At 37.9% G+C, this 27,162-nt stretch overlaps 1 protein-coding gene across 1 annotated transcript in view; it reads right to left on the bottom strand.

The window, feature by feature from the left end:
- Window positions 1-27,162, bottom strand: part of LOC122797634 (otoferlin-like) — a 1,687,021-nt gene that overhangs the window by 556,396 nt on the left and 1,103,463 nt on the right. Inside the window, exon 28 of the mRNA XM_044066178.1 lies at window positions 5,825-5,964. Within this exon, the coding sequence (XP_043922113.1) occupies window positions 5,825-5,964 (140 nt within the window). The remainder of the gene's footprint in view (window positions 1-5,824; window positions 5,965-27,162) is intronic.

Below are 27,162 nucleotides of genomic sequence, written 5' to 3'. Positions count from 1 at the left end.
TAAAGTATATGCAGATGTAGAATTTGCTGTAACTGGTGTAAATGCTTGTGTGTGTGTGTGTGTGTGTGTGTGTGTGTGTGTGTGTGTGTGTGTGTGTGTGTGTGTGTGTGTGTGTGTGTGTTTGTGTGTAGTTGGTTCTAATTGATGTGTACAGGGTGGTGCTAGTGAATGTAAATAACTGACCCTGATGTCATTAGTTTATGTTAAGCCGTCATCATTTTAGGTTTGCAGAACTAGTGAGAATTGATATGAAGCCTGCTGGAGTATTTTACTATGGGTATTTTTAACACAATCAGACATCTGAAGTGTGCACAGTCAGTACAGTAGGTGTAATTATTGATCTGGAAGTTGTTAATTCTGAAAATCACCTTGTGTATGAAAGAAGAATTGGCCATAATTTTCACTTTTCATCACAAATAACACCGCATAAATTAATCAAACATTTGTGAATGTCATATGTATCTTTGCATGCACTTGTTAGTTTAGTTTATTGGGAACTGCTATTTTGTTAGTTTTGAACATTAAGCTTCGGGCACAACCTAGTTTTTATTGAAAGAAAAAATAAGACTGAATTTCTTTCCTTACTTATATTTTTAGTTATTATTTTTGTTTAGGCCAGCAAAGGATCAAAAGTTTGTTAAAAATAGTTTTCAGACATACCTCAGAGCTTCTAGAATTATTTAACATGTGAGGGCCTCCATCTTAATTCAGTCACTTCCTCCACACTTAGTACAAGTGAAGTCTTGGCCAGTTAGGATGTGTTAAAAGGATGGAAGAAAAAGCTAAAAAGGAAAACAAAATGTGACAAAAACAAGAAAGAAGTAATCTGTCTGGATAGTATAGGGCCAGGTGGGGGGTATAGTGGAGTTGCACTGTGAGGGTGTAGGATGGACTGTCAATAATAATCCCATGTGAAAAACCATTGATAATACTCACATTGAAAATGTCAGTTCCCTCACGTATTTAGGCCTGTGACTAGACCCTTTAATTACATTTCATACACATTTTGATATAACCAAAACAAAAATAAACCATATTTTATTCAGGATTAGAAGAATTGCCAACTTTATGTCCTCCTCTGACAGAATATCGTACGTAAAGGAGTACTGCTCTCACAACTAAAGTACAACCTGCCACTTATCACAGCTGCCTCAAAAAAGATGAAAAAAAAATGCCCAATCCATCTCAAATAAAATTTGTGGATTCATCACACTCTCCCCATTACAGAAAATCATTGTATAACCATACTCAAAGGCAAATTACTTCCTGTTCTATAGAGGGCAGACCTATTATTTCCCTCTCAAGTCTTCAGACTGTTGCATATTGATTCTTTGACACCTCTGACTGCTGAACTCACACCAAAGATTCCATCCTTTCGCCTAAAAAGCTAAGACCACAAAGAGCCTTACATTGTAACACCTTCCAACAAACTAGAATGTGCCAAGCATTGCTTCTCCACTTTAGGTCCCCAACTTTGGGAATCACCTCTCACACTTGAAAGAAATAACCTCCTTTCCACTGTTTCAAAAAGAGTTAAGATCATACCTAGAAATACTGTCAAAATGCAATTGCCTTCCTACAAGTTCCATGGCATAACACCACAATTCACCTTTGCGTAATCAACAATTCATTCATTTAATGCCAACAGGTAACAACAATAACACCAGCTCTACTCTTAGTTTAACACCCCTCCTTCGTAACTCCTCCTACGTCTTCCTCCTTTTTTCTCCCCCCGTTACCTTTGCCTTCTTCTTTTGCCATATTATGTATATAAGTAATTATAGTATAATTTATATGACTGTTTATCACCAACAGTCTGAGACTGAAATCGGTCCGTTGAGATCAGTGCTCGACCCCAGTAAACAAATTCAATAAATTAAGCCTAAACCAGTTATTGTCATTTACAAATCAGTTAATCTTATCTTTTTAATATGGCAGAAAAAAATAAAACCACTTCATAACAATAAAATCTTAATATAATTTTGAAACAAAATGTAAATAAAATAAATTCCTGGATTTCCTTGGTAAGGGACAAATATTACCTCCATAACTGTGAATTTATATTGAAATACAACTTCTCCTTAAACTCAGAACATGTATTAGTTAATGAAAATTCCTGTAAAGTTCACAGAAATATCATTCTAAGAATAATAAGGAAGAATAAAAGAAACAGAAAAGCAGTTCAAGAATTATCTTTGACATCTAGACCAGCAAAAAGAAAAGAAAAACTGAATTGCCAATGAACAATCTTCATAGTCTCCAGAAAATGAAAGGATTCTTATATATACAAATCAATATTTTTCACATAAGGCTGAAAACTAAAATCCAATAACAATTATATTCTCTTTTAATGTTAATATCCAGCAGCTTATTCTTCCTTTTGGAGTGCAAACTGTGAGTAGCATCCGTGGATGGACTTCCCAAACTGCTTTCAGTAGCTGCGTTAACTGATGAATTATATGACAATTGCTACAGACTAGCACTTCCCAATTATCTTTTATGGTTGTTACTGGCTTCTAGTGATGGCAAGGTCATCCATTTATTATAGAGAACAATGGTAGTATAACTCTATGATAATGCTGAAACTAGAAGATCTGTTACATGTTTTGCTCATCTGAGTGTTGCACTAAGCCTCCAGCTGACACTCCCAAAATCATGTGACACCATTCCCTTCCTGTATTCCATATAGTGCTGGACTCACCTGATGACTTACACTACTCATATATTTCAAGCGCCATATTCTTACCACCTTCTTTGTGAATTGCTATTTTATAATGTCTGACCTGAAATGATTCCTTCCAGATTAAACCTCATCCCCTTCTGTCCCTCTATTCTTTGCCTTCATCTCCTTTCTATTCCACATGTCCAAATATATTATAGTATATCCAATAAACATTTTCTTTACCTTCTTTCATCTAATGTATGCATGGCCTTATTTACATTTCCTGTCACATCACAGTATTGCCATACTGCTTACAGTCATAGCTCTCAACCTCTTTTGTACAGAATCAGGAACAACAACACAGATATTAAGGGAAAAATGATCCAAATCATGGGCACTTTAAAAAAATATATTGATAGTGTTAACTGAGAAAAGTATTAGCTAAGAAAAGCCCTGATGGACCTGCTACACATCCACAAGTCAGACAGTACAATGGTCACCCATTCTAGGGATCTAAACTTGGTCAGTGATTCAAACAAACCATGCTGGAGAGACAGATATGTGTCTTAGGGATTGCCCTTTCTTTGGAACAGGATTCCAATTTACATTTAGCAGATCCCTTTCCTGGCCCTCTTCAAATACAGTTTGGATCAATGGATGGGGAGTTGCAAATTCACACCTGGAGTAGCTCTTATGACCCTTATGAATAAGTGCAGTCTGTAAGATACTCAAGGCACAGGCACAAACCCATGCCATCGTCTTGCCCCTAGGGGCCATATATCGAATAAAATCAGGTTACATTGTCTAACCTTGTTAGGGGTCTTAAGCCATTCACCTAATAATCTCCTATGAACCTATAAGGTGACAGGCAAAAGAACTTGAACTAACCTGCAATTTCTGAAATAAATGAAATCTGTAACTGTAACTATTGCTATTATTTATTGACTATAATCCACAATCTTTCCTCAAGTAGTCATTGATTTTATGAGAGGTGGAATGAAATTCTGAACCAAATCAGAGACATCTCTGAAAACCAGGAATACTTGTATATACATTTTGTACCAGTCTAATTTCCTTTCATTTGTGTAGCCTCCAGAACTAAACACTGCACTACAAATACAATCTCTCCATTGCTGTCTACAATACATGGTTGACCTAACCATCAATAAATTTGACTCCTTATCATCTGCAGTGAGTATCTTAACTAACTCCACCACAGTCATCATATCACACAGCATGATTAAGCTTCATCATATCACACAGCATGATTACGCTTCATCATATCACACAGCATGATTAAGCGTCATCATATCACATAGCATGATTACGCTTCATCATATCACACAGCATGATTACGTCATCATATCACACAGCATGATTAAGCTTCATCATATCACACAGCATGATTACGTCATCATATCACACAGCATGATTAAGCTTCATCATATCACACAGCATGATTACGCTTCATCAGATCACACAGCATGATTAAGCACCATCATATCACATAGCATGATTACCCCTCATCATATCACACAGCATGATTACATCATCATATCACACAGCATGATTAAGCTTCATGGAAAGTATTCTTCCCAACTTGTTTTTCTCATCACTTCTGCTTAACATCACTCCAGAAAGAAGGCATGTATTCCCTTGATTCTTCCATGTCTTTAACTTTGTGACATTTAAAATTAAGCTGTGGCTTCCATTTATGGTCCCACAGTTCCGGCTGTTACAGTCTAGTTTAGAGTGCAGTCTCCTGTCTGTGAATATTCAAGCATTATGTATCATGAACATAGGAGATAACTGCTTTTTTCCAAAGCCACTGTAATATCAAACACAAATGTGTTGCATAGGACAGGTTTCTAACATTGAACCATGTGACATTCCACTGTTTATTATTTTTTTCTTCAGGCAGTTTATCTTTAATGGCCATTGTCAGCCTCTTGTAACAACTACCTCTAATCACATACATCATTTGGATCCCACGCCCATACTTTTTAAAATTTCCTTTCAGTCCCTGTGGGTCACATGGAAGAAACATGCATACAAAAATGCACTGGCATAATAGAAATAAAGTCCCAGTTTCTTCTCCCAGCCATTGTCAGTTTCCTGTGAGTAGAACATGTTAGGAGGCTCCTACTTCATAGCAGCCATAAGCTAGAATATCACCACATCACTAGCTCATAGATGCTAACATATTGCTGTTTAGCTCTCTCACAATTGATACCATCCAGTTCTGCTATTACAGCCATTCCCAAAGTATGGACTTCACTTATTAATTCGAATTTGTCACACTGAAGAGTAAAGTCACTGCAGTGTCTCAGCCAATAATAGCATGGAGAAAGTAGGAAAACTGCAAGAAAAGAAGAGCTTAAGGAGGTGTTATACAAACATTATTCATAAAAGCAATGGCACCACATAAAACGTCTTACTGTCAGAGACTGAAAATGCTGGAAGTGTTGCTGGTTTCAATTACATCTATGAAGAGTATAAACAGATCTTTGCAATGATGAATAGACAGAAAACCAGAAAAAGAAATCAACATAAAATTGTCTGTGAGGAGATAGGCAAAGTGTGACTGTCACACATTCCTGATTAGCTCATAAATTATATAATTTTGTGAGCATTTTTGTTTCAGTGACTTACTTTTTAGTGAATGCCAGTCATATTAGCCATTCCATTAAACAGGTTAAAAGTTACTGTGATTATATTGTACCCCAAAGTTATGCAACCCTTGACTCTGCTGTATTAGTTACGGTGATACAGGTGCAAAGCCTTTGGAATGCGGGTGGGGTGGAAAGACTTGTCCTCACTTCACTTAGGTTATAGATTTGAACCCATTTGATGTAATGTACTTGTCCAATTGGCATTCCCTGAAAATAGACTCAATGAAATGTAAATATCCGTCTCTTAGAATAGATAAGACACACGTCAAATCAGGATACCTCTAAAGGCAATTTGTAATGGTTTTCACAATGGTCAGAGTAACCTTTAAATTCTAGATTTTATTTAAATTTAGTTTAAACTGTACAATGACAATTACTGTACATTAAAATAAATTAGCCTGCTGTTATACTTCACTAAGATGACATTGAAGGTGTCATATAGCTATGGTGTAGATGTTTTAGCTTTGAGCCACTGTTATTATAAAAGTACCTTAATCTTCGCAACATCATGTGCTTTCTCTGTTTTCTTCGATTTCCAGTCTCCATCACCAAGGAGTTGCTGAAATTCTCTTCTAGTTTTATTTAAACTTTCTTCTAGACTTCTGAATATAGCACTGTTAAAACTGCCCTCTGTTAAAAATACATAGACAATAATTTTATGAGAAGTCCACTTTATGTGATACCTGTTATCTTAAAAATATAATACTTACTAGTGACAACAAACAACACTTAGAGAGAAATAAACTGTTTGTGTTTTTGATCAGAAACTTAGCTGTTAATGCATTTTTTTCATTTATAACTTTTGAATACAACTTTCATGTTTGAAAATGCAACACTCTACTATGCATCACAGCCAAAAAAAGGTGGGCAAGATGTGCTAAGAGCCACAGAAAAACATAAGGCACAGGTATGTACTTAAGAATGAGAGCAAAAGTTACATTTTGTTCTCCCCATACAGATGCCAATTTAGTTAAGCAATGCCCACCCCTAATTACGTGTTTCTAAACTTACAAAATGGGCTCTGTTAGCAAGAATTACAAAATTATTTTGTAAGGTTCACAACAACCAAAGTGAGAATTTAATAGTAAAGTTTTCTGCAACATAGATATACGGGAATGTTAATGTGAACATAAAAATATTTCACAATTTGCATATTCTAAAATAGTATAATAAACTGGTGGTAGTTTTTAACAGTGCAGTACTATCCAATTTATTGCTTTGAGCATACAGTGCATGTGTATGCAACTGATGTTTCCTGATATATATGCACCTTGCACAAAGTGAAATTTTCTTAGTACCATTCATAAGGAGGTGGCATTCCCAAAAAGTTTAAAAAAGTATAAAAGCCACAGAGAACACCTGCACAATGCAAGGCTATAATGGCCTCCACAGATTTTGACCAGCTGCTGCACAGGAATTGACAAAAGGTAAAGGTGTCTAAATATTACTCACACCTCAAGACGCACTTGAGCTTCTCTTTATCCAACTCATCATAAGCAAAGTCCCCTACCATATCATTGCAAGCTGTAGGTCCACATCTATGACCCAGGAAACCCATACCACATACCTAAAATAACAGGAGTTGCTCTGCATTGAACCCAACACTTGATTCCTGTGTGGCTTCAACTACGCCACTGTAAACTGGGAAACATATTGAACTTCCAGTACACAGACTCGGAGAATCCTGGACTTTGTCAACACATATGCTCTGGACTAGCTAGTCCATTTACCCACTAGGAGTGTCAATATCCTCTAACTGATCCTCACAAACACGGGGAAATTTGCACCTACCCATGTGTAACATCCTCACCTCTTAGGTGAGACAACAAAGCTGTATTGCTTGCAATTAAACTAAAACCTATGACCCCATCTAATCCTCAGACATTTAGGAATCATTCCAAAGCAAACCCCCCACTACTGAGTGAATCCCACACAAAATTTTAAGCTTCTCCAAACCTTGTGAAATCTACTGCCTATGCGGAATTGTTCACAGAGACCCTGTGCCATCATGTAAATGGCTGCATCGAAACAGTTGTTCCCACCCAAAATAACCACAGGGTTAACTAAAAAAAAAAAGTCCATCCTGATGGAATCTCAACATCAAAAAGTTGTATAACAAAACAAAGAAAACCTTGGCCTAAACTAGGAAGTGCAGTTCCCAGCAAGGCAAGATACACCTCATCAAGCTAAATAAGCAACTCAGGAATCTTTTTAAAGTCTACCAAAACCATATTTGAGGTAAAAATCACACACAAAGAACAACCACAAAGCCTTCTTCACTTCTGCCCACAACCTCAAAGGGAATACCCATTGCTGCCTCTAATACTGTACTTTGGTCACTTTTCAGGCAGGGTACAGCCAGTTCAGCTGTGTGAGTCTAATCTAGAGTTTGTGGTCGTAAAACCCAGTCACAGTAGGGGATTTCTGCAGTTCTGGGAAAATAGAGTCTATTGACTAGAGCTTTAAGCTGTTTCCAGGCTCCATTCCCTCGTGGTATTTTATATTTCATGAAGATCAGACATTTTTGTCTTGAAGAGTCTTGGAAGCTAAAAGCTCTTCTGAAGCTAAAACTAAACAAAGCATTTGGACTCCGGTTTTGCATCCAAGAAAGTACATTTAAAATACTGCACTTATTTTGCCACTTAAAATGGTTTTATGTAGTTCTTACATTGTGTTTGCTCTGAATCAGAAATTAAAGTTATTAACTGAAGGCATTTTACAGGATGCATTGCTTTGGGTTCTGTGTTGTCACAAGGTACTTCAATCAATTCTAAGTCAGCTCACTCATTTTTCTGCATTTTTATTATTTCTTCTCTGAATCTGAAGCTACAACTATAAATTGATTTGGGTTTTACAGTTTTCATTGCTATTTCTCTGAACTCTTAAGTGGATTAAGCAGATTTGCTGCATCTAATTACTGTGATTTAGTCACTTTTCATACTTCGAAAAAAACAGACAGTTTTGGACAGCTGTGCAAATTTTATCTGGACCTTAGGGTCATTAAACCCAGTGAAAGATAAATACTATTGGCCAGAGGTTTAACATGTTTCCAGCCTACATTTTCCCCTTGTACTTTATATTACACAAGTAGTCAACCACATTTGTCTTTATGATTCTCAGAAGTTGAAAGCTCTTCTTAAGGAAAAAACAAAGAAAGCATTTGGACTCCATTTTGCATTCAGTAAAGTACATTTAAACTCTTGCACTTATCTCACAACTTAAATCGTTTTTGTTTCCTACCCACCCATCTTTTCCCTGTTATGATTTTAACCTTGGTGGCCTTTTAGTTGCTGCCCCTTCTGTATATCTGGTCTTGAAAGTTCCTTTCAGTCTCACATCGAATGTACGTGGCTTTGTAAGGTCCTCCCAGCCCTACCTCTTCTGTTCATTTTACTGCAGGGTTACCACCTGTCCCACTTTGTGAGGGACAGTCCCTCCTTGGGCAGTTGTGTCCTGCAAAAACACTGTAAAAATGGCAAATGTCCTCAGATGTTAGGACAAAATTATTTCCTATATTTTATGTAATAGTTGCATAAAACAGTTATTCTGTATCTGAAACACCTAAATGTGATAAGAAACAGAATAAGCAACTAAAATGCTGCAAGAATAAGCTTTTATTTAGGCAAACATGTGAAATTCTGTCCTTTGTACTGGCCATGGGTATGTTTTGCCCTGAAAAATTTGATGTTTGCACCAAAAATGTCCCACTTTGGGCATTTGGAAAGGTGGCAACCCTATTTTACTGGGTACTGAAAGATTAAAGGGTGAAGGCTCTCCCCTTAGACTGTTAAAGCTAGGGTTAGCCTTGATTTCATACATTTTCTGGCTCCTATTATATATTTAAGCTATGCTGACAGTCACCTTTATTTTGTTGCATTTATTTCTGCATTTTCTTCCGCTTGTCTCTTTTTATATCAGAAGTACAGCTGTTTCTAACTTTAGATTAGTCTGGTGTCACATACTTGTAGTTAAACTCATAGTATGTGAGTATTGTGATTTACTATATGACCTGTGATCCAAACAGAGTTTTTTTATCAACAGAGAAGTTAAAAGCATACATTTTCTGGCTTTTATTATATATTTAAGGTGGCTAGTTACCTTCATTTGGATACACTTGTTTCTGGCTTTTCTGCCTTTGTCACATTTTTACATTAAAAACTAACAGCTGCTTAAATTCTAGCTTGGTTTGCTGACATAACCTTATAGTTTAATTTTGCTGTAGTGAGAGTATTGTTATTTTGCTGCATAATCTGTGTCCCTGAGCTCCACTGGCTCAGCTTGTTGTCTTCTTAATTGGTTTACTGAATTAGATTGCCTTTTATAACTTGTGCTGAGCGCAGCTGCAGGGCTCGCTCAAGAGTGGGTGGTGTGCAGAAGAGCCTTTTTCTATAAGAAGCTTGCCTAGCCAAACTGACTTCATTACTCTAAACTTCAGTCCACTGTGAATTTGGCTGAGTATAAATAGGACACTGTAATCTACAGTAAGGTAGACCAAGTGTAATAGCTCCCCCCCACCCAAGATAACTAAGATAACTCCCTACAAGTAAGTAGACACCACAAACTACCTACCCCAGCAGGTAACATTACACATGTATTGAAGAATCAAATCAACTACCTAGTCCAGCAGACACCAATTTCACTGCACCCAGACTCAGACCTGTCACAGCCATGGACCAGAACTTTCCCACAATTTCTGCAGCCAGCCTGATTGAGATGGGTGTCTTGAGACAATCACCTACTGCAAAAACATCATAATGCAGTGTGCTATAAATGAACGTATATATAATGTCACCCATAGCCAAAATTTTACACACGGACAACACTGATAACAGGATCCTCAGTCGTTCCCTCCAAAAGACACCTTTCCACAGTCAGCATAAAGCACCTAATCTGTTAAAAAGCACATAGTCTGTTATATGCTGAAGTTCTAATGCTTAACTTGTCCAAATCACAAAGACCTCTGAAACACAAAAATGTCAATAAGCACCCTGAGAAACACTCCTAGTCTGCAATGTTTATCACCTGACATAGCATTATTGATCCCAATGTCACAGATGTTGAGCTCTTAAGGTAGGCATCAACCCAAATAAATATGCTTGTCATAAGTGTCCCCAGTGTAAGACATACTGATGTACCACTTACAAGGCTAAATAAGGAAATCAGTTGCTTTGTCTGGTACCAGGATTCATCAGATCATGCATGGAGTCAAATCTGTGAACAGCAAATACCAGTATGGCTCTGTCATAGTGCATGAAGGTGTAAATGAGTTGAGACATCCTCCCTGTACTATATAAACACGATGGCACTCTCAGCAGTATGACGTATGCCGTAGCGCATGAAGGTGTAAATGAGCTGAGACATCCTTCCTGTAGTATATAAACACGATGGCACTCTCAGCAGTATGACATATGTTGTAGCGCATGAAGGTGTAAATGCTGTGAGACATCCTCCCTGTACTATATAAACACGAGGGCACTCTCAGCAGTATGACGTATGTTGTAGTGCATGAAAGTGTAAATGCTGTGAGACATCCTCCCTGTAGTATATAAACACGATGGCACTCTCAGCAGTGTGACGTATGTCGTAGCGCATGAAGGTGTAAATGCTATGAGACATCCTCCCTGTACTATATAAACAAGATGGCACTCTCAGCAGTATGACATATGTCATAGCGCATGAAGGTTTAAATGCCGTGAGACATCCTCCCTGTAGTATATAAACACGATGGCACCCTCAGCAGCATGATGTATGTCATAGCGCATGAAGCTGTAAATGAGTTGAGACATCCTGCCTATACTATATAAACAAGACGACACTCTCAGCAGCATGATGAATGTCGTAGCGCATAAAGGTGTAAATGAGTTGAGACATCCTGCCTATACTATATAAACAAGATGGCACTCTCAGCAGCATGATGTATGTCATAGCGCATGACGGTGTAAATGAGTTGAGACATCCTGCCTGTACTATATAAACAAGACGGCACTCTCAGACTGTGTGTCTCAGGCAGGTATGAGCCCATCGTTGAGCACCATCCTATCTTCACCAAGGATGATGCCTCAATATGAGCAACAAATAATTGACTTCAATACTTGGTTTTCCTTCTAGGGTCATTCAAGGGGGGGTGCAATACTTGTCAGCCTGGGAGGATATGGCCAACAGCTTAAATTGCTTCACCAGGTATGGTCTGCACCTGTTCCTCACTAAGCTTTTGAATATTGGTTAAAACATTGTCCACCCCATAGTGCCTTTTTAAGACAATGTCAACAACATAAACCTATTAACATAATGAAATAAGCAAAGGAAAATATAAAGGTGCTACTTATCAATGCTAGGAGCCTAAACAAGACATTCAACACTTCCCCCCCACAAGCCCTCCTCACCTTGGAGGAGGTAGACATCTGTGTAGTGACTGAAATGTTGTTTAAATTGATAGAGAACACTCCTGCTGTTGAGGGCTATAATGCCTACCCAACATTTATGCCAGGTAGTAATCAGAAAGGGAAAAAAAGGTGGAGGTGTCTCAATCTTCATCCAGAAGAGACTCACATGATGGCTGGCAAACAGCATGATGCCCTAGAGACTCTTCATGTCCAACTCATCCACAGCAAATAAGTTCTTTACCATGTTCTAGCTAGCTACAAAATGCCCACTATGACCCAACAATGCCTTAGCACCTACTTATACGAACTGAATTAGCTGAGTATTAAACCCAATGCCATCTTTCTGAATGACTTCAGTATAGACTGGGAGACATATACCCACCACTAGTGTGCAAGCCAGAGATTCCTGGACTTTGTTAACACAAAAGGTCTGGACACACTAGTCAGATTCCTCATTAGGGGAAAGAGCATCCTGACCTTGTCCTCACAGATATGAGGGGAATTATGCTCCATCTGTTGTGTAACATCCTAATTCATCAGGTGTGACCACAAATTGGTCTCCTTCAAAATAAACTAAAGCCCAAGATATCTGCAGTGTCTGGAATTATTAAAAAATTCTCAAAGGCAAACTTCTTACTTCTCAGTGATATCCTGGCAAGTTTCAAATCCTTCCCCCACCTAGAAAACTCCACTCCTGATGTGAAAATGTACACCAGTTATGTTAGCATGTAAAAAAACTGCATAGATGCAGTTCTTCCCAGTAGAAACAAGCACAAGGTGGCACCTAATAATGAACCTCTCTGGTGCAACCACAATATCAATAAGCTTCATAATAAAAGGAAGAAAACTGTGGCCAAAAATAAGAAGTGCAACACCCCGCATGTTAGAAACCCCATCATTAAATAAAAGTAAGCAACGCAGGAGCCCAATTAAAGCCACCAAGACCATCTCGGTCCGAAGATGTCATTGTTCCTCTGTACTCAGCCATCATCAGGCCCCTTATTGAGTGTAATGCCCAGTTTAATATGTACCTGTCCTTACATATGCAACAAGCAGAATGCCCTGTTCCTTACAAAGAGAATACAGGGACTAAACCACAGGACCTACATGGACCACCTCAAAGTTGTATCACTATACTCTGTCTCTTATAGACTATTTGGAAATCATCTTTTTCTGATCTATAATGCATCCTCCGACTCAGTAACAATGGACTTACTGCACTTCTGCAAGTCAAACTGTATTAGAAATACCTGATACAGAAAGCTGAACTGCTTCTACAACATAAACAGAACAGTTTGGAGGGACAGGTACATATCACAAAGGATAGCACTACTTTGTAACAGACTCCCCATCTACATAAAGCAAAGTTCATCCATGTTCCTATTTAAACCAACTTAGATCAATGGAAAGAAATAAGAAAATTTGCCCCAGGACTGCTCTTGTGCCACTAATGGAAAGAGCTACCACATAAATGCCCTATCCTGCAGCAGAGCCTCCTTTTAGTGCTCAGTGCTATAACCCCAGAAGCATTCATTCACAAATGGGAAGTATTTGACTAAAAATCATGGTAAGGATGAGTTGAACACCTAATAGGATAACACGGCTAGGCTTGAAATGGCCATCATGGTAGTTAGCCTAGTATAATCCAATGAACCTACAGAAATGGGTTCAGTGTTTTATGAGTAAGGTTTGTATGATTCAAATTTTAAGAACAGAATAATATGCATGTTTTAAAAGATACTGCAAGCAGCCTTACACAAAAAGAATGGTTTATTTCTAGAACTAAAACTAAGAAGAAATTAAAAGTTATCCCAGTCTGCTTTTCAAATGAAGCTTACAGAACACTATGTTCATTGTTTACTGTACATGAAATACTGTTTAAAGTCTGTAGAGGTACTATATCACTCAGTCTTAGAGTCGACTCATAGAGCCCCACCAGCAAAAGGCTGCCCTAAAAGTCTCAGCTTCAGGCTGTACCCAGGCGTCCCTTCATCTCCATCAAATATATCTTCACCTAAACTTCCCTCAGGCGAAATCTGCAATGAACCCTAACCTGAGCATCTAACTCCATGAATCCTCAACCAGAACCCCTGTTCTTACCCATGAAGAACCTGCTTTTGTTTAGCAACCTCTTTTCTACATCACCAAATTATCACTGAACTTCTCAAAAACAAGTCTGTTTACACACATTTAAAGACACACCACCCACTTTCTAACCATCAAAATGTCATAGCTATTCCTCCTCACAAAATCTTTGATTTTAGACTCACAGCAATGGGGTGTAAGAACTTGACAACCTGTCAGCATTTCTTTTAGCTAGTCAATGGCTTGGGATTATGGTATTTTGGAACAAATGGAGGAATGTGTTCTTTTACATAAGGAGCAATGTGCATATGTTGCAGACACATAATTATCTATCTTCTCCCTTTTCAAAGTATATATTCTTATTTTTTTAGCTATTCCCTAGTAATGTGCGTGATAAATATTCTATTCTCATATTCAAGAAGCTGATATGTTAAACTTACTTGTTTCATTTTCTGAATTACACAGGTTTACCTAGTGTTAGTGGAGATGTGTTAATACCTCATCTGTACTGTCAGCATTGTTTGCAAGTGGATCATTTCTCCTTAGACCTGTACTGAAGACCAGCTTTGCCTAGTCAGACTTTCCCAGTAAGCAAAGGCAAATAAATAATACATACATATAGTTTCATAGTTTCATAGTATAGTACTAGGCTATCTGCCCTGGGGCATTTGTAAGCCTAGCTATAGTGATGTGGCTTTTGCCACCCCATGAAATGGTACAAAAATGCACAGAATAAATCTAGAATACTGTGCCTCTGTCTGGTAGTGACACAATGAAGGTCCCCTTATATAATAGAATTAGTTTACTGTGCCCCTGTCTAGCAGTGACACAGATGTGACCCCTGGGGTAAACTTACGATCTCCCATCCACTCATCAAGATTTCTCTTGAAGAGAGTCAGTGAGGGGCTCTGCCTAATACGAACTGGGATCCTGTTCCAAAGCATGGGAAGCCTCTGGGTTATGAATCTATCCCTCCAGCATGTCCTATTCATACTTGTGCCGAGGTTTAAGTCTTTAGCTCTCGTGGTCCTGATGGATTTGGATTTTTTGAGGTGGAGCATGTCCATCAGATCCTGATTGGACATGGCCTTGTACGTCAGGCAGAGATCACCTCTGAGCAGGCGGTATGCTACTGAATAGAGCTGAAGTTTCTTTAGTCTGGCAGAATAAGACATATGTTGGAGACCCTTGATCTTTTTGGTGAGGTACTTTTGTACTCAATCATGGGTCTGATGAGGGAGGAATATAGGGGTACAATGACATCCTTGGATCTGGATGTGAATCCCTTCATGATGAGGTGTGCAAGGTAGAATGTTTTTCTAACCACTTTGGCAGCGTGGGTGTCAAATGAGAGGTCGCTGTCTACTTGGGTCCCTAGGTCTCTGATTACTTTTTCCGTACTCAGTGGGTTGCTGTCTATGTGATAATTTGTGGGTACTTTGTTTTTCCAAAGGGATGACTATACATTTTCTGGCATTTAGTTTAAGGCCGTGACTACGGCACCAGTTGTCCGTTTCAGTGAGGCCTTTTTGTAGGATGTGTGTGTCTGCTGGTGTATTGACTATGGCGCCTAGTTTGCAGTCATCTGCGAACTTTGTCAGCCACAGCCCTCCCATGTTTGCTTTAACATCTGAGAAATAAATGCCGAACAAGAGGGGTCCCAGGACAGATCCCTGTGGGACACCACTTGTGACTGGCTTTGAGTCTGACATTGCTCCAGCGATTTTAACTTTATGGGTTCTGTCCTTTAGCCAGTTTGCAACCCATCTAGTGACATAAGGGTTTACTTTTAAGCTGTTTAGCTTATCTATGATGCCTGAGTGGGGTATTGTGTCGAAGGCCTTAGCCAAGTCCAGGTATGCTGTATGGACTGCTTTGCCCTCATCAATGGCTCTAGTGACTGTTTCGAAAAAGTCAACCAGGTTTAAAAGGCAGGATCTGCCGTTTATAAAGCCGAACTGTGTGGGGTCAAGTGTCTGTAGGTCCCCTATGTCTCTGTTTATGAGTTCCATAATGATTCTTTCCATAGCTTTGCACACCAGGCTGGTTAAGCTTATGGGGCGGTAGTTTCCAGGGTCTGTAGAGGCACCCCCCTTGTGGAGTGGGACCACTGTTGCTGTACGCCAGTGTTCAGGTACATATCCCGAAGTAAGGCTAAGGTTAAATAGCATTTTTATGTGTGGGTTTAGCTCCTCTTGGAGTTCACGTAACACGCACCCCGGGATACCGTCAGGTCCCATTGATGCTGTGTTTTTTGCTTTGTTTAGGGCGGTTCTCACTTGGACATCTGAGATGACAGGGAGATTACGTTCAGCTGGGATAAGTATTTCTTCTTTTGGGGGTGAAAGAGGCGAGAAATTTGCACTAAACCTGTCAGCCAGAATGTTAGCAATATCTGTGGGTTCATTGTATTTTTTGTTGTTGTGAACCAACTCTGAGCATATCTGAGGGTTTCCGCCCAGGTTTCTAACATAGCTGAAGAAGGCTTTGTGGTTATCTTTAGTGTCCTTAGCGATTTTTCTCTCAAAGTTTGCCTTGGATGTTTTTATGAGAGAACGTAGTTTTCTGCTAATGTTGATCAGAGATGTCTTCCCTTCATGGGATTTCGTTCTGACGTGCAGTAGCTTCCTTCTTTTGTTATACAATTTGTTTATGGCTGAGGTCCACCAGACAGGATGCTTACATTTGGTGGAGAGGGACTTGGATTTGTTTGGGATTGCATGATCCATGCATTCTTGGAGATGTCCACAGAAAGCATTTGTGAAGGATTCGGCATTGTGAGATGTGGTATCCACTGGCACAGTGGGCTTAAAGGATACCATCTCAGTCTTAAGAAGAGTGAAGTCTGATTTTGAGAAGTTTTTCACTGTGGTCTTTTGTGCTGGGGGTGGAGGTGGGATATGTATATCCAGGGTGATTAGTTTGTGGTCAGATCTCACTAGTGAGGGGTATACTTCCGGTGTTGAGCATTTTGTCCCCATGTTTGTGATGATCAGGTCTAGTATATTATCTCCCCTAGTGGGAGAGGTGACTAATTGTTCCAGTGCATTTGAATTTATGAATTCCAGGAACCTTTGGGCTAGGGTATTAGGGCTAGAATAATGTACCCAATCTATGTTTGGGTAGTTGAAGTCTCCCAGTATGATGGTATTTTGTGATACATGCATATCCTCCAATGTCTTCAGGAAGGCTGAGTGGGGTTCTTGAGATTGGGAGGGTGGTCTGTAACATGCTACCAGTTGTATAGCAGTTTTGCCTATGGTTAGTTGCACCTGTATGGCCTCTGATGCTTCATGTGTTGCTACTAACCTGGAGGTGTGGGTGTCCTTTATGAATATGGACACTCCCCCTCCCTTTGTGGTTCGCCTGGGTTTTGGGGCCGAAAAGCATGATACGAGGTATAGCCTGGTAGCGCTGGGGTGCTCTCAGGAGCCTTGAACCAGGTTTCAGTTACTGCACAGGCGTCGATGTTCTCCATGCTGAGGACTGCATCAAGTGCCTGCATCTTGAGATTTAGACTTCTGGCATTGAGCAGCATTACCCTTAGTTTTTTTCCACTTTTGTTTTCTAAGGAGGTGGGTTTGTCTTTTGAGCCTTGCCTAAAAAGGCACTATAGGGGTGGCAAGAGCCTTAGCCAATATCCGGAAGCCCAGTGGTGACAGGTGTAAGCCATCCCTTGCGAAGCAGCGTGGCTTGTCCAACATATCATCCCAGGCAGACAGACATTGGATCCCCTTAGAATGACACCAGTACTTGAGCCAATTGTTAAAGCTGATCATCTTGTCTTTGTATTGTGGTATCATTCTTGGTGAGGGCAAGATGCTGCTCAGGGTCAGGGTCATACCAGCCTGGGCTACATAATCGGAGAGCTCCTCTATGTCTCTTTTCATGTAGTCCAGGGAGGTACGTCTCAGGTCATTCACACCAGCATGGACAATGACGGAGTCATATTTGTACTTGCTTTGGAGTGACCTGAGTGCGTGTGTTATGTGGCGGATCCTAGCTCGATAGACAGCTCACAGTCACCTTCTCCTTGTTCAGCCTGGTCAGTGGGACATCAGTGTGTCTGACTATGGAGCCACCTATTACTAGTGTATCAGGCAAGGTGTTTGGCCTTAAGGGCTGTGATTGGTCGACACACTGATTTATTGAAGTATGTGTTGCATGTGTTTTGTTTTGAGGTGGTGGATTTTTGGATGTCTGCTTCGGGAGCCTCTGTTGTTTTGGTAAGTTTTTTATTAGAGCCTCCGAGTATGTCTTTGTGTTTTTATGTGTTTGGTTTGCAGTTGTGGTAGGTCTATGTGGGACTGGGATTGTTGTATGTGTGGTTGCCACCTCCTCCTGTCTGGTCATGCCAGCCCTGAGTTGAGAGAGTTCAGCCTCCAGTTTGGCTATATAGTTGCATCTTTCACATGTATTTGTGTTTGTTGGGAGGAGGAGAGGGTTGTCTGTGTACATGAGACAATTGTAGCATTGTCTCAAGATGCCCAGATTGACCAGCTGAACTGGAGACAACGCCAGTAATCTACCACTCGACATGCTAGAACAGTATAAGGGAGTGGTATACCTTTAAGGGAAGTGGGTATTCACAGGGGTGGTAAGTAGATGTAGTGCTTTACTTAGTACGAGAGTGCTTACTTAGTAGAGAAGTATTGAGAACAAGTGCTAGGCTTATAATACAGTGAGTAGTCTGGTTATACTAAGAGTAGAGCTTCCTTAAGGGAAGATTTGAAGAGCAGACTTGGCGGAGCCAGAAAAAGTTTAACCTTGTTTAACCGGCGCTGCGCTATGCGCACGACCGCACAAAGCCGTGCAAACACGGATTTTAAACAGTGAACTACAAAAGAGCTAGAAATGGTCCCAAACAACCAATTACTACAGCTTCTTGTTCTGAGGTCACTTCCCCCAAGGACAGGTAGGCTGCTCAAGGCTCCCCACTCCCACTGGTGAGCAAAGAAACTTCCTTCTATCCAAGTAAGGTAATGGACAACACAGGAACTACACCACAGCCCAGAATACAGCAATGCCTGTAAACTGGTCTAAACTAGTCGAGGAAGGTGGGAAAACAAGGATTATTTTTTTGTTTTTTTGTTTGGTAGAAACACACAGAAAATGCAGAAACAGTGATAAATTAGTTACACAGGCTAGCACACTTTAGTGGGCAGCCTCCACAGTTAAATTAAACAAACAAGCAAACTTTCGATCAAATTCGACTAAAATGTAACTTTAAGTGCAGATTTTAAAATAATGCAGCAATCAGTTAAAAACAGTTCAGGCTAGTTCAAGGTAAGCTACAGAAGCTATTTCAAGTGAAAAAAAGCAAAGATACTTAAATCCAGAAGGTAGTCATTTTTCTGAGTTCCCTGCTGCTAGGACCACTCTGTAAACCCACGTGGAGCTTGTCTGAGCAGTATAGCCAGACAAAAATGCCCAGAGGCGGATTTTAAACAGTGAACTACAAAGAGCTAGAAATGGTCCCAAACAACCAATTACTACAGCTTCTTGTGCTGAGATCACTTCACTCGAGGACAGGTAGGCTGCTCAAGGCTCCCCACTCCCACTGGTGAGCAAAGAAACTTCCTTCTATCCAAGTAAGGTAATGGACAACACAGGAACTACACCACAGCCCAGAATACAGCAATGCCTGTAAACTGGTCTAAACTAGTCGAGGAAGGCGGGAAAACAAGGATTATTTTTTGGTAGAAACACACAGAAAATGCAGAAACAGTGATAAATTAGTTACACAGGCTAGCACACTTTAGTGGGCAGCCTCCACAGTTAAATTAAACAAACAAACAAGCAAACTTTCGATCAAATTCGACTAAAATGTAACTTTAAGTGCAGATTTTAAAATAATGCAGCAATCAGTTAAAAAACAGTTCAGGCTAGTTCAAGGTAAGCTACAGAAGCTATTTGAACTGAAAAAAAAGCAAAGATACTTAAATCCAGAAGGTAGTTGCTTTTCTGAGTTCCCTGCTGCTAGGACCACTCTGTAAACCCACGTGGAGCTTGTCTGAGCAGTATAGCCAGAAAAAAATGCCCAGAGGCGGATTTTAAACAGTGAACTACAAAAGAGCTAGAAATGGTCCCAAACAACCAATTACTACAGCTTCTTGTGCTGAGGTCACTTCCCCCAAGGACAGGTATGTATGCAAATTTATTGATATGCTCACATACTTAGTTTTAAGTCTCATATTCTGCGTAAGAGTAGTGTCAACTAAATTTTAATTGGTTATTAGAGATATTTCTCACATATAAAATTCCATATTATGCTCTTAAATAAAATTCGGTCACCAAAGACCACAACCTATTTTTAATATTATAATTTTACATTTGTTCATCTTTTCTGAGTTAACAGTTACAGTAGTTAGGGGTACAGGCAAGCATTACTGGATATTTAATGAGAATGGGCTTGACTTCCTAAAGGAAAGCAACTTGCTATATTTAGTTTTCAGTTGTTATTTGTCTTTCGGCTTTTCCCGGTTAGGGGTCGCCACAGCAGAAGTCCGGTCCGCTAATGGTTGGTAGTTGGTTTTTATGGTGTCGAGTTGCCAGCCCGACACCCAAACCTCAGTGAAGGCATGCCCATTCAATGCATGTCCTTCGAACGCCCACTCAACCGTGGGGAGGACATGCAGACTCCACACAGAAGGCACTCCCAACCCAAGCCGGGAATCGAACGGGAAAACCTCTTGCTGTGAGGCAACAACGCTACCGCTGCACCACCGTGGCATGTTGTAAATAACTACTCCAGTACTGAAGAAAACCATAGCATGATGGGCCTTGCCCTGGGATGTGTCATAATCAAGACTATTTAAATAATATTGTATGTACTATTGTAGTAATATGTGCTAACATATCTTGTAAATAATACCATAAATATCCCTGTAGAGAAATGTTGTGCTTCTTTTTTAGAAGAGATGTATTTCTCTGTATTAGATGGTGAGATTTCCCTAAACTCAGAGAACTCCAAGCACTGTTCATTAAATTATTCCTTAAAATTTGAAAATTGCTTTGATGCTTCTAAGATCTGTGACTCTTTTATTTATGTACTCTTAAAATATGTGGCTATCAGTAGTAACAAAAGTTGGTCTGAATGACATATTATTTTTTAACAAATCCACTATTGAGTCTTTGCGACAAGCATGAAGATCCAATTTAAGCACCTTTAATTCCTCATACATGAAAGCAAGACTCTTGGAGAACACCTCCACAGTCAGCTGGGCTGTGATTTCTTTTTCCCAGCCTTACACAGATAACTTCAAATGTTTCATAATTAATTTTAAAAGAAAAGCACTATTGGACCATGGACATATATAGGAACACCACCATCAGCTCTACTTTCACTAACAATGTTATATCCAATATATCCTGAGATGTTCAAAGGATGATCATCCTTGTTAAAGTTTACTTAATAACATAAACATCGTTTGATTTTTTTCTTCAATGATAATTATTAGATGGATAAAGAAATTTGTTGTTCAGGGTTCTAGCTCTTGTAAGCCTGACTTTTAGTGTTTTTTGTTGTTGTTGTTGTATACAAACAATCACACTTGCTGAACTTCTAATAAAGTTATCATTGCCCTTTTAATTTTGGCCCTTAGCATCTTACTACTGTTATGGTTCAGAGATGCTTGTCCTGGTAGTAGTAATTATTTTTAAAGTTGAAATATTTCCAGAAATAAACATGTTTATTATTCTTTTGTAATACTAACCTCATAAGTCTGTTAGTCGAGCTACTTGCATATTTTCTATTATTTGAGATGCACCTGGGTGCTGGAAGCAGGTTGCAAAAAGTATACTCAAACACGGGATTCCAAGATGGCTGCCGGCTAGACTGCTCCCTATTCATTGTGCTCCTCACTGCTATACAATTACCGGCTAATTTCAACAGCTTTTAAGCTAAATTTCTCCACAGTTTTTTTTATAGAAATCTTCTCTGACTCAAGCTCTTCACTTTGGGATTGTTTATTTTTGCAAAAGGTGAATTTTTGGATTAATTTACCTCAGAATAACTATTGGCCTCAACAGCTTTTGGGCACGTGCACCCCAGAACTCTATCTCTGTGTCAGCTTTCCTGCTTTCACACCTCTAGACTGGATATGGCTGATAACTCAAACTCCATGGATACGCAGACAACCAAGGCCAAATTTTCTTCTATGCTCTCTCCAGAGAAGGAATCTGGCTCCAAGAGACTAAGAACAACTAAACAATCTACTGAGATCACAAAAGTAAGTGCTAAAGATAAAAATGACTCTAATTTTCATTTAGATGACTTAAAAATGGCACTCCAACCTATTCAAAGTGCTATACAGAATTTTTCTGAGCAATTCACTGATTTTGGCAAAACTTTAAAACAGATTAATGAAAGAATGGACTTACTGGGAAACAAATATCTAGCCATAGAAATGAGAGCAGAGACTATTGAAAGTGACTTAAAATCTAAAGATACTAAAATAGCTGATTTACAAGCCAAAGTACTGGATTTAGAAGCAAGGAGCCGCAGAAATAATATAATAATTAGAGGCTTGCCAGAATCTTATGAAAACCAAAACTTAATATCTGTGACTAAGCAAATATTTGAGGCACTACTTAATTGTGAGACAAATACAAAATCCTTAACTGTAGAAAGAGCGCACAGAGCCCTTCATGCCAGACAAGACTCTACTTCACCTCGGATAATATATACAAGATTACTAGACTTTCAAGACACTCAGCGTGTTTTAGAAGCAGCAAAAATTAAAAAATATCTCATATGGAATAAACATAAGTTGACTTTTTCACAGGATTTACCAGCTCAAATTAAATTAAATAGACAAAAATTATCACCATATTGTGCTGATCTGATAAAAAGAGGAATTAAATTTCGAATGCGTTATCCTAACACCCTTTCTTTCAGCTATAATGAAAGGAGCTATGTGTTTACAGATCCACAAGAAGCAAAAGTTATTTTCTTAAAAGTATTCAAAGCTTCACCTGCTATTGATTTACAAAAATAAATCTCCTACTAATGTAAGTACACCTTCTGTCTAAGGTAGTAACCTTACTTATAAGACAAGGGTTTTTTTATTTATTTATTTATTTTTATTTTTATCAACACGGAATATGAGCCATAGTTTTGTCAAGAAAAGACAGTTTCAGTCTTTTTGTTGAGTAAAACATCTATTTTAATGACATTTGAAGTTGTTGCATTCTCAAATATTAATATTCTAGTTCAGCACATTTTTGCATTGTCCCTGTATCAACAAGGCATAGTTTATATGTCAAAGTACTGTTTTTTCTACACAAGAATGCTTTATCAGAATGGAGGGAAAATTATCTGGTCTCTCGAGCTGAACAGCGTCACCAACCTTGACTGACTTTATTGGATTGATGCTTAAATCCATTCGTGTTTCTTTCCCCTTGAAGTATTCATTCAGGATGCCATTAGCGAAGATGGTGATATTCATCCCTATTTGTCCTATCAGATGTGCGCTTGTGTTTTTCCACCTCATGTTCTATTGACAGGATTTCTAAAAGAATTGGAAAAATACGTCGTGGCCTGTGGTCTTCAGTTGCCTGTCAACCTACAACACGGCTTCCTGTTCTTCTGAAGTAGCGTAGCTGAGGAGATGCGTTTTGGCAGTCTTGGGGTCTGTATCATGCCTGCAGCAACATTGGTTTTGCAGGTAGGTGGTTTTTCTATTGCAGGTTGAATCTGCACATCTTGCGTGCATCAGGAAACCTCTTACTGTTCGGACTTTCCGCTAATGCAAGTGAAGTCATTTATGCCTCGTTAACAATCCTGTAGCGTACTTATATGTTTATGCATCATATTATGGCAGTTGTGTTTTGTAATCCTTACCAGCAGCTGAACTACAAGTTTAACTTTCTTAAAACCTGAATGTCGTAGGCATGGTTTAAAACTTAATGCTTATGATAATTGTGTTTGTCGCCATGGTTACGATCTTCGTAGTAGTTTATCCTACTGCCTTGATCCTTTTCTTCCTCAACTTTGTTCTGGAACTGGTCAAGATCTCAGTCCGACTTTTTGAGCTAACAGTTTAAGCAACTTTAAGAATCTTAAAAGTATTCTTAAACAAAACGTTGATGTTGTGCACTGTATCAAGAAACACTAGTTTGAGCACCTCAAGCTCTACTGTCTGATACTCAAACGAGCAATTGTCACAGTAGTCTGCAAACCAAGGCTTCACCATTTTGGAATAATTCTACTACCTATAAAAATTTAGTGGCATATAAGTCTAATCTTGTATGTAATAGGGTACAAAGTAAAGAGCCCTACATTAGAGCTCAGAGTTATTTCACTCAATGTGTCATCAAGCATTCTGCAGTATTGAAACATGTTATGTTCTCTGTTCCACGAAACTCACTTCTTTCTGATATGACACATTTTTAACAGGATTAATAGAAGACACATAGAAATACGTTGAATGTCATTTCTTTAAAGTTTCTATTCTGACAAGAGTGCTATATGTTGTATTCAAATTACATATTAACATTTCCATAACTTTTAATGTCATGGCAATGGGTAAAATTCATGTACAATAAGAATAGATAAGAATACTGCAAAATGAATTACTTATTACTGTAAAATGTACCTAAATGTAGATATGCATTTGTGAGACTATTCATGTATGTTAAGGTTTTTTTTTTTAAATTATATATTCAGAAATTGTTTCTCTGCTGACATCTGAAAGTAGTATTCCATATTTAAATACTGCCTTATTCATAAAAGAACATGCAGATGGAGGTTTTTTTTTTTTTTTTTTTACAAGTCAAGATCTTTCATGATGGTTGTGCATAATAATCCAACATTAAGGTTTTGGGAGGTTATTCTTATTTTCCTGCTATTATATATCCAAGTTTTGATGCTACTAACATGGTTAATATATATTACTCTACAGATTGGAATTGATGCATTGTCTAAAAGAGTGAAATTATATAACATTTTGCCTATATAGTGTATACATATAATCTTTGTTTTAATCATATTTACATGCTTATTTTCAATGACATAGTAGATTATATCAGAGCATAACGTCTCATTTATGGACAATTTGATGTACTTAGTAAACATCTCACTTTACACTAATACATATTCCCTCATTGAATATATATACATGAATGGTTTTTAAATAACATCCCTAATTTTTTATCTAATTTAGCTGAAAGTGTGGGATACATGTAAAGTAAAATATATTGGGTCACTTTATTTTAGACATGATGGTATTATTATTTCCATATAGACTTTCATTTACTCGAATCATACAGATTGGTTTTGAGTTATAGTTAAAAAATGTTTATGCAGAATTACACTATTTATAGATTTTTGCACTACATAACAATATAGTTTATATCTATCTGTGAAGATTTCATTTTTTGTTAACATTTAATTTCTTTTAGTTGGAGTCATATCCGTGTCTTACTACGCTCACACTAATGGTTTAATATATATGTATATATGACTGTTTCAAGATTTATGTTCTATCTGACTTGCATCTCACATCACAAATTTATATTACATTGCAAGATTACCATCTTATTTTCTCGGGACACAATTATATTTAATTGTATAGGTGTTTGTGAGTACACTTTTGAATGGGGAATGTATAGATCGGACATTTTGTGTTTGGACAGTTGTGTAAATATGTTTAGTATTGTTATTACTTTTACTGTTACAGTCCTTTTTAGGACTCTACTTAAATTTTCTTCTCATATTTTTGTGTTTTTGGTAACCAAGTTATTACATCGTGTATATAGCTATTTCTGTTCTCCCTCTGTAGGTAAGTGTTGGTGGATAGGCACTGGGTTCGGGAAGAGGGATGATTTTGAAATCCGGGCTAATTTTATATTAATTTTTACACTCATAGGTAATATCTGTTATGATGAGACTAAGCTTTGTTTATTTTTCTTACTTATCCTTTATATATACTCAAATAATTATAATTTTAACTTCTCCCTTAACAGACCCTTCTTAAACACATGACTAATTCTTTAATAATTGATTCCTGGAATGTACGAGGGATCCAGAATAAAAACAAGAAATCCTTAATATTTCATTTAATGTATAAATCGCTAGCCAATATATGTTTTTTGCAAGAAACACATATTCCTAGTGATGACTGGGACAAAGTAAAAATAAAAATGGATCAAAAAATAATAGCTTCAGGGACGCTTCTAATTCTAGGGGAGTGGCTATTATAATTAAACAAAAATTTTTGGGAACTATTATTGAAGAAAAACATGACATTGAAGGTAGATGGTGCTATTTTACTTCTACTGTACATAATCTGGATAAACCACTGCTGGTACTAAATCTATATGGCCCGTGTAGTAATCAGCATATTTTTATCTTACAGATTTATAATATCCTTTCTTCTTATAAAGATCATTTTGTTATTTTAGGTGGGGACTGGAATGCTGTAATTAACCCAGACATAGATCGCACAAGTCGTTCATCTTCGCACAATCAACAAGCTTCCCTTGCTCTTGAAGACTTAATTTTAGAATACAATCTCATAGACCCTTTAAAAATCATTAAATACTCAAATAAAAATGATACTTATACTTATTATTCCAAATGTTATCATTCATGGTCTAGGTTGGATTTCTTTCTTATATCAAATTTTCTTGCACAGGTATTAATGGATTTTATTACTGAACCCAGATTTCTTTCCGATCACTCTAGAATATTAGTTAATTTAAATCTAAACTTTAACCCTGCTCATAAATCTACAAGAAATAATTGGACATTAAATAATAACTTACTTTCTAATGAAGAAATTAATAAATTGTGTATAGAAATAATTCAGGATATGGAAAACAATTTAGATTCAACAGATATCCCCTATGATATACAATGGGTGGCTTGTAAAGCTAGATTAAGGGGTATGTTTATTGGTAAAGCTGCTTATCTTAAAAAGCAATTTAATAGTAAAGAAAGATCCCTAAAACTAAGAATTCAGTCTCTTGAAAATCAATATATGTTAAATCCGGACCCATCATATGATAAACAGATCTTAGACTGTCAAAAAGAACTGATTTTATTACACCAAAATAACCTTTCAATACTGGAGCAAAGATTACTAATCACTTACTCAGAATGGGCTCAAATTCCTTCTAAAACCTTAGCAAGAATAATTAAAAAAAATTTTGAGAGATCTAAAATATCGCCCTTACAATATAACAATCAATTATATAACACAGACAAGGAAGTTTTGCATCTTTTTCATTACTATATACAGAGATATTTTCCAAAACATCTAATTCTATAGAAAATAGTTATATTAATAGTTTTTTAAGTTCTATAAAGTTAAATGAAAAACAGCAGAAAATTCTTTCATCCCCTCTTACTATTTCA

Source organism: Protopterus annectens, chromosome 3.part1 (genome assembly GCF_019279795.1).
Source record: "Protopterus annectens isolate FY-2018-M chromosome 3.part1, PAN1.0, whole genome shotgun sequence".
NCBI lineage: Eukaryota > Metazoa > Chordata > Ceratodontiformes > Protopteridae > Protopterus > Protopterus annectens.
The sequence above is the reverse complement of the archived record's forward strand: the minus strand, read 5'-3'. Positions and strand labels throughout refer to the sequence as shown.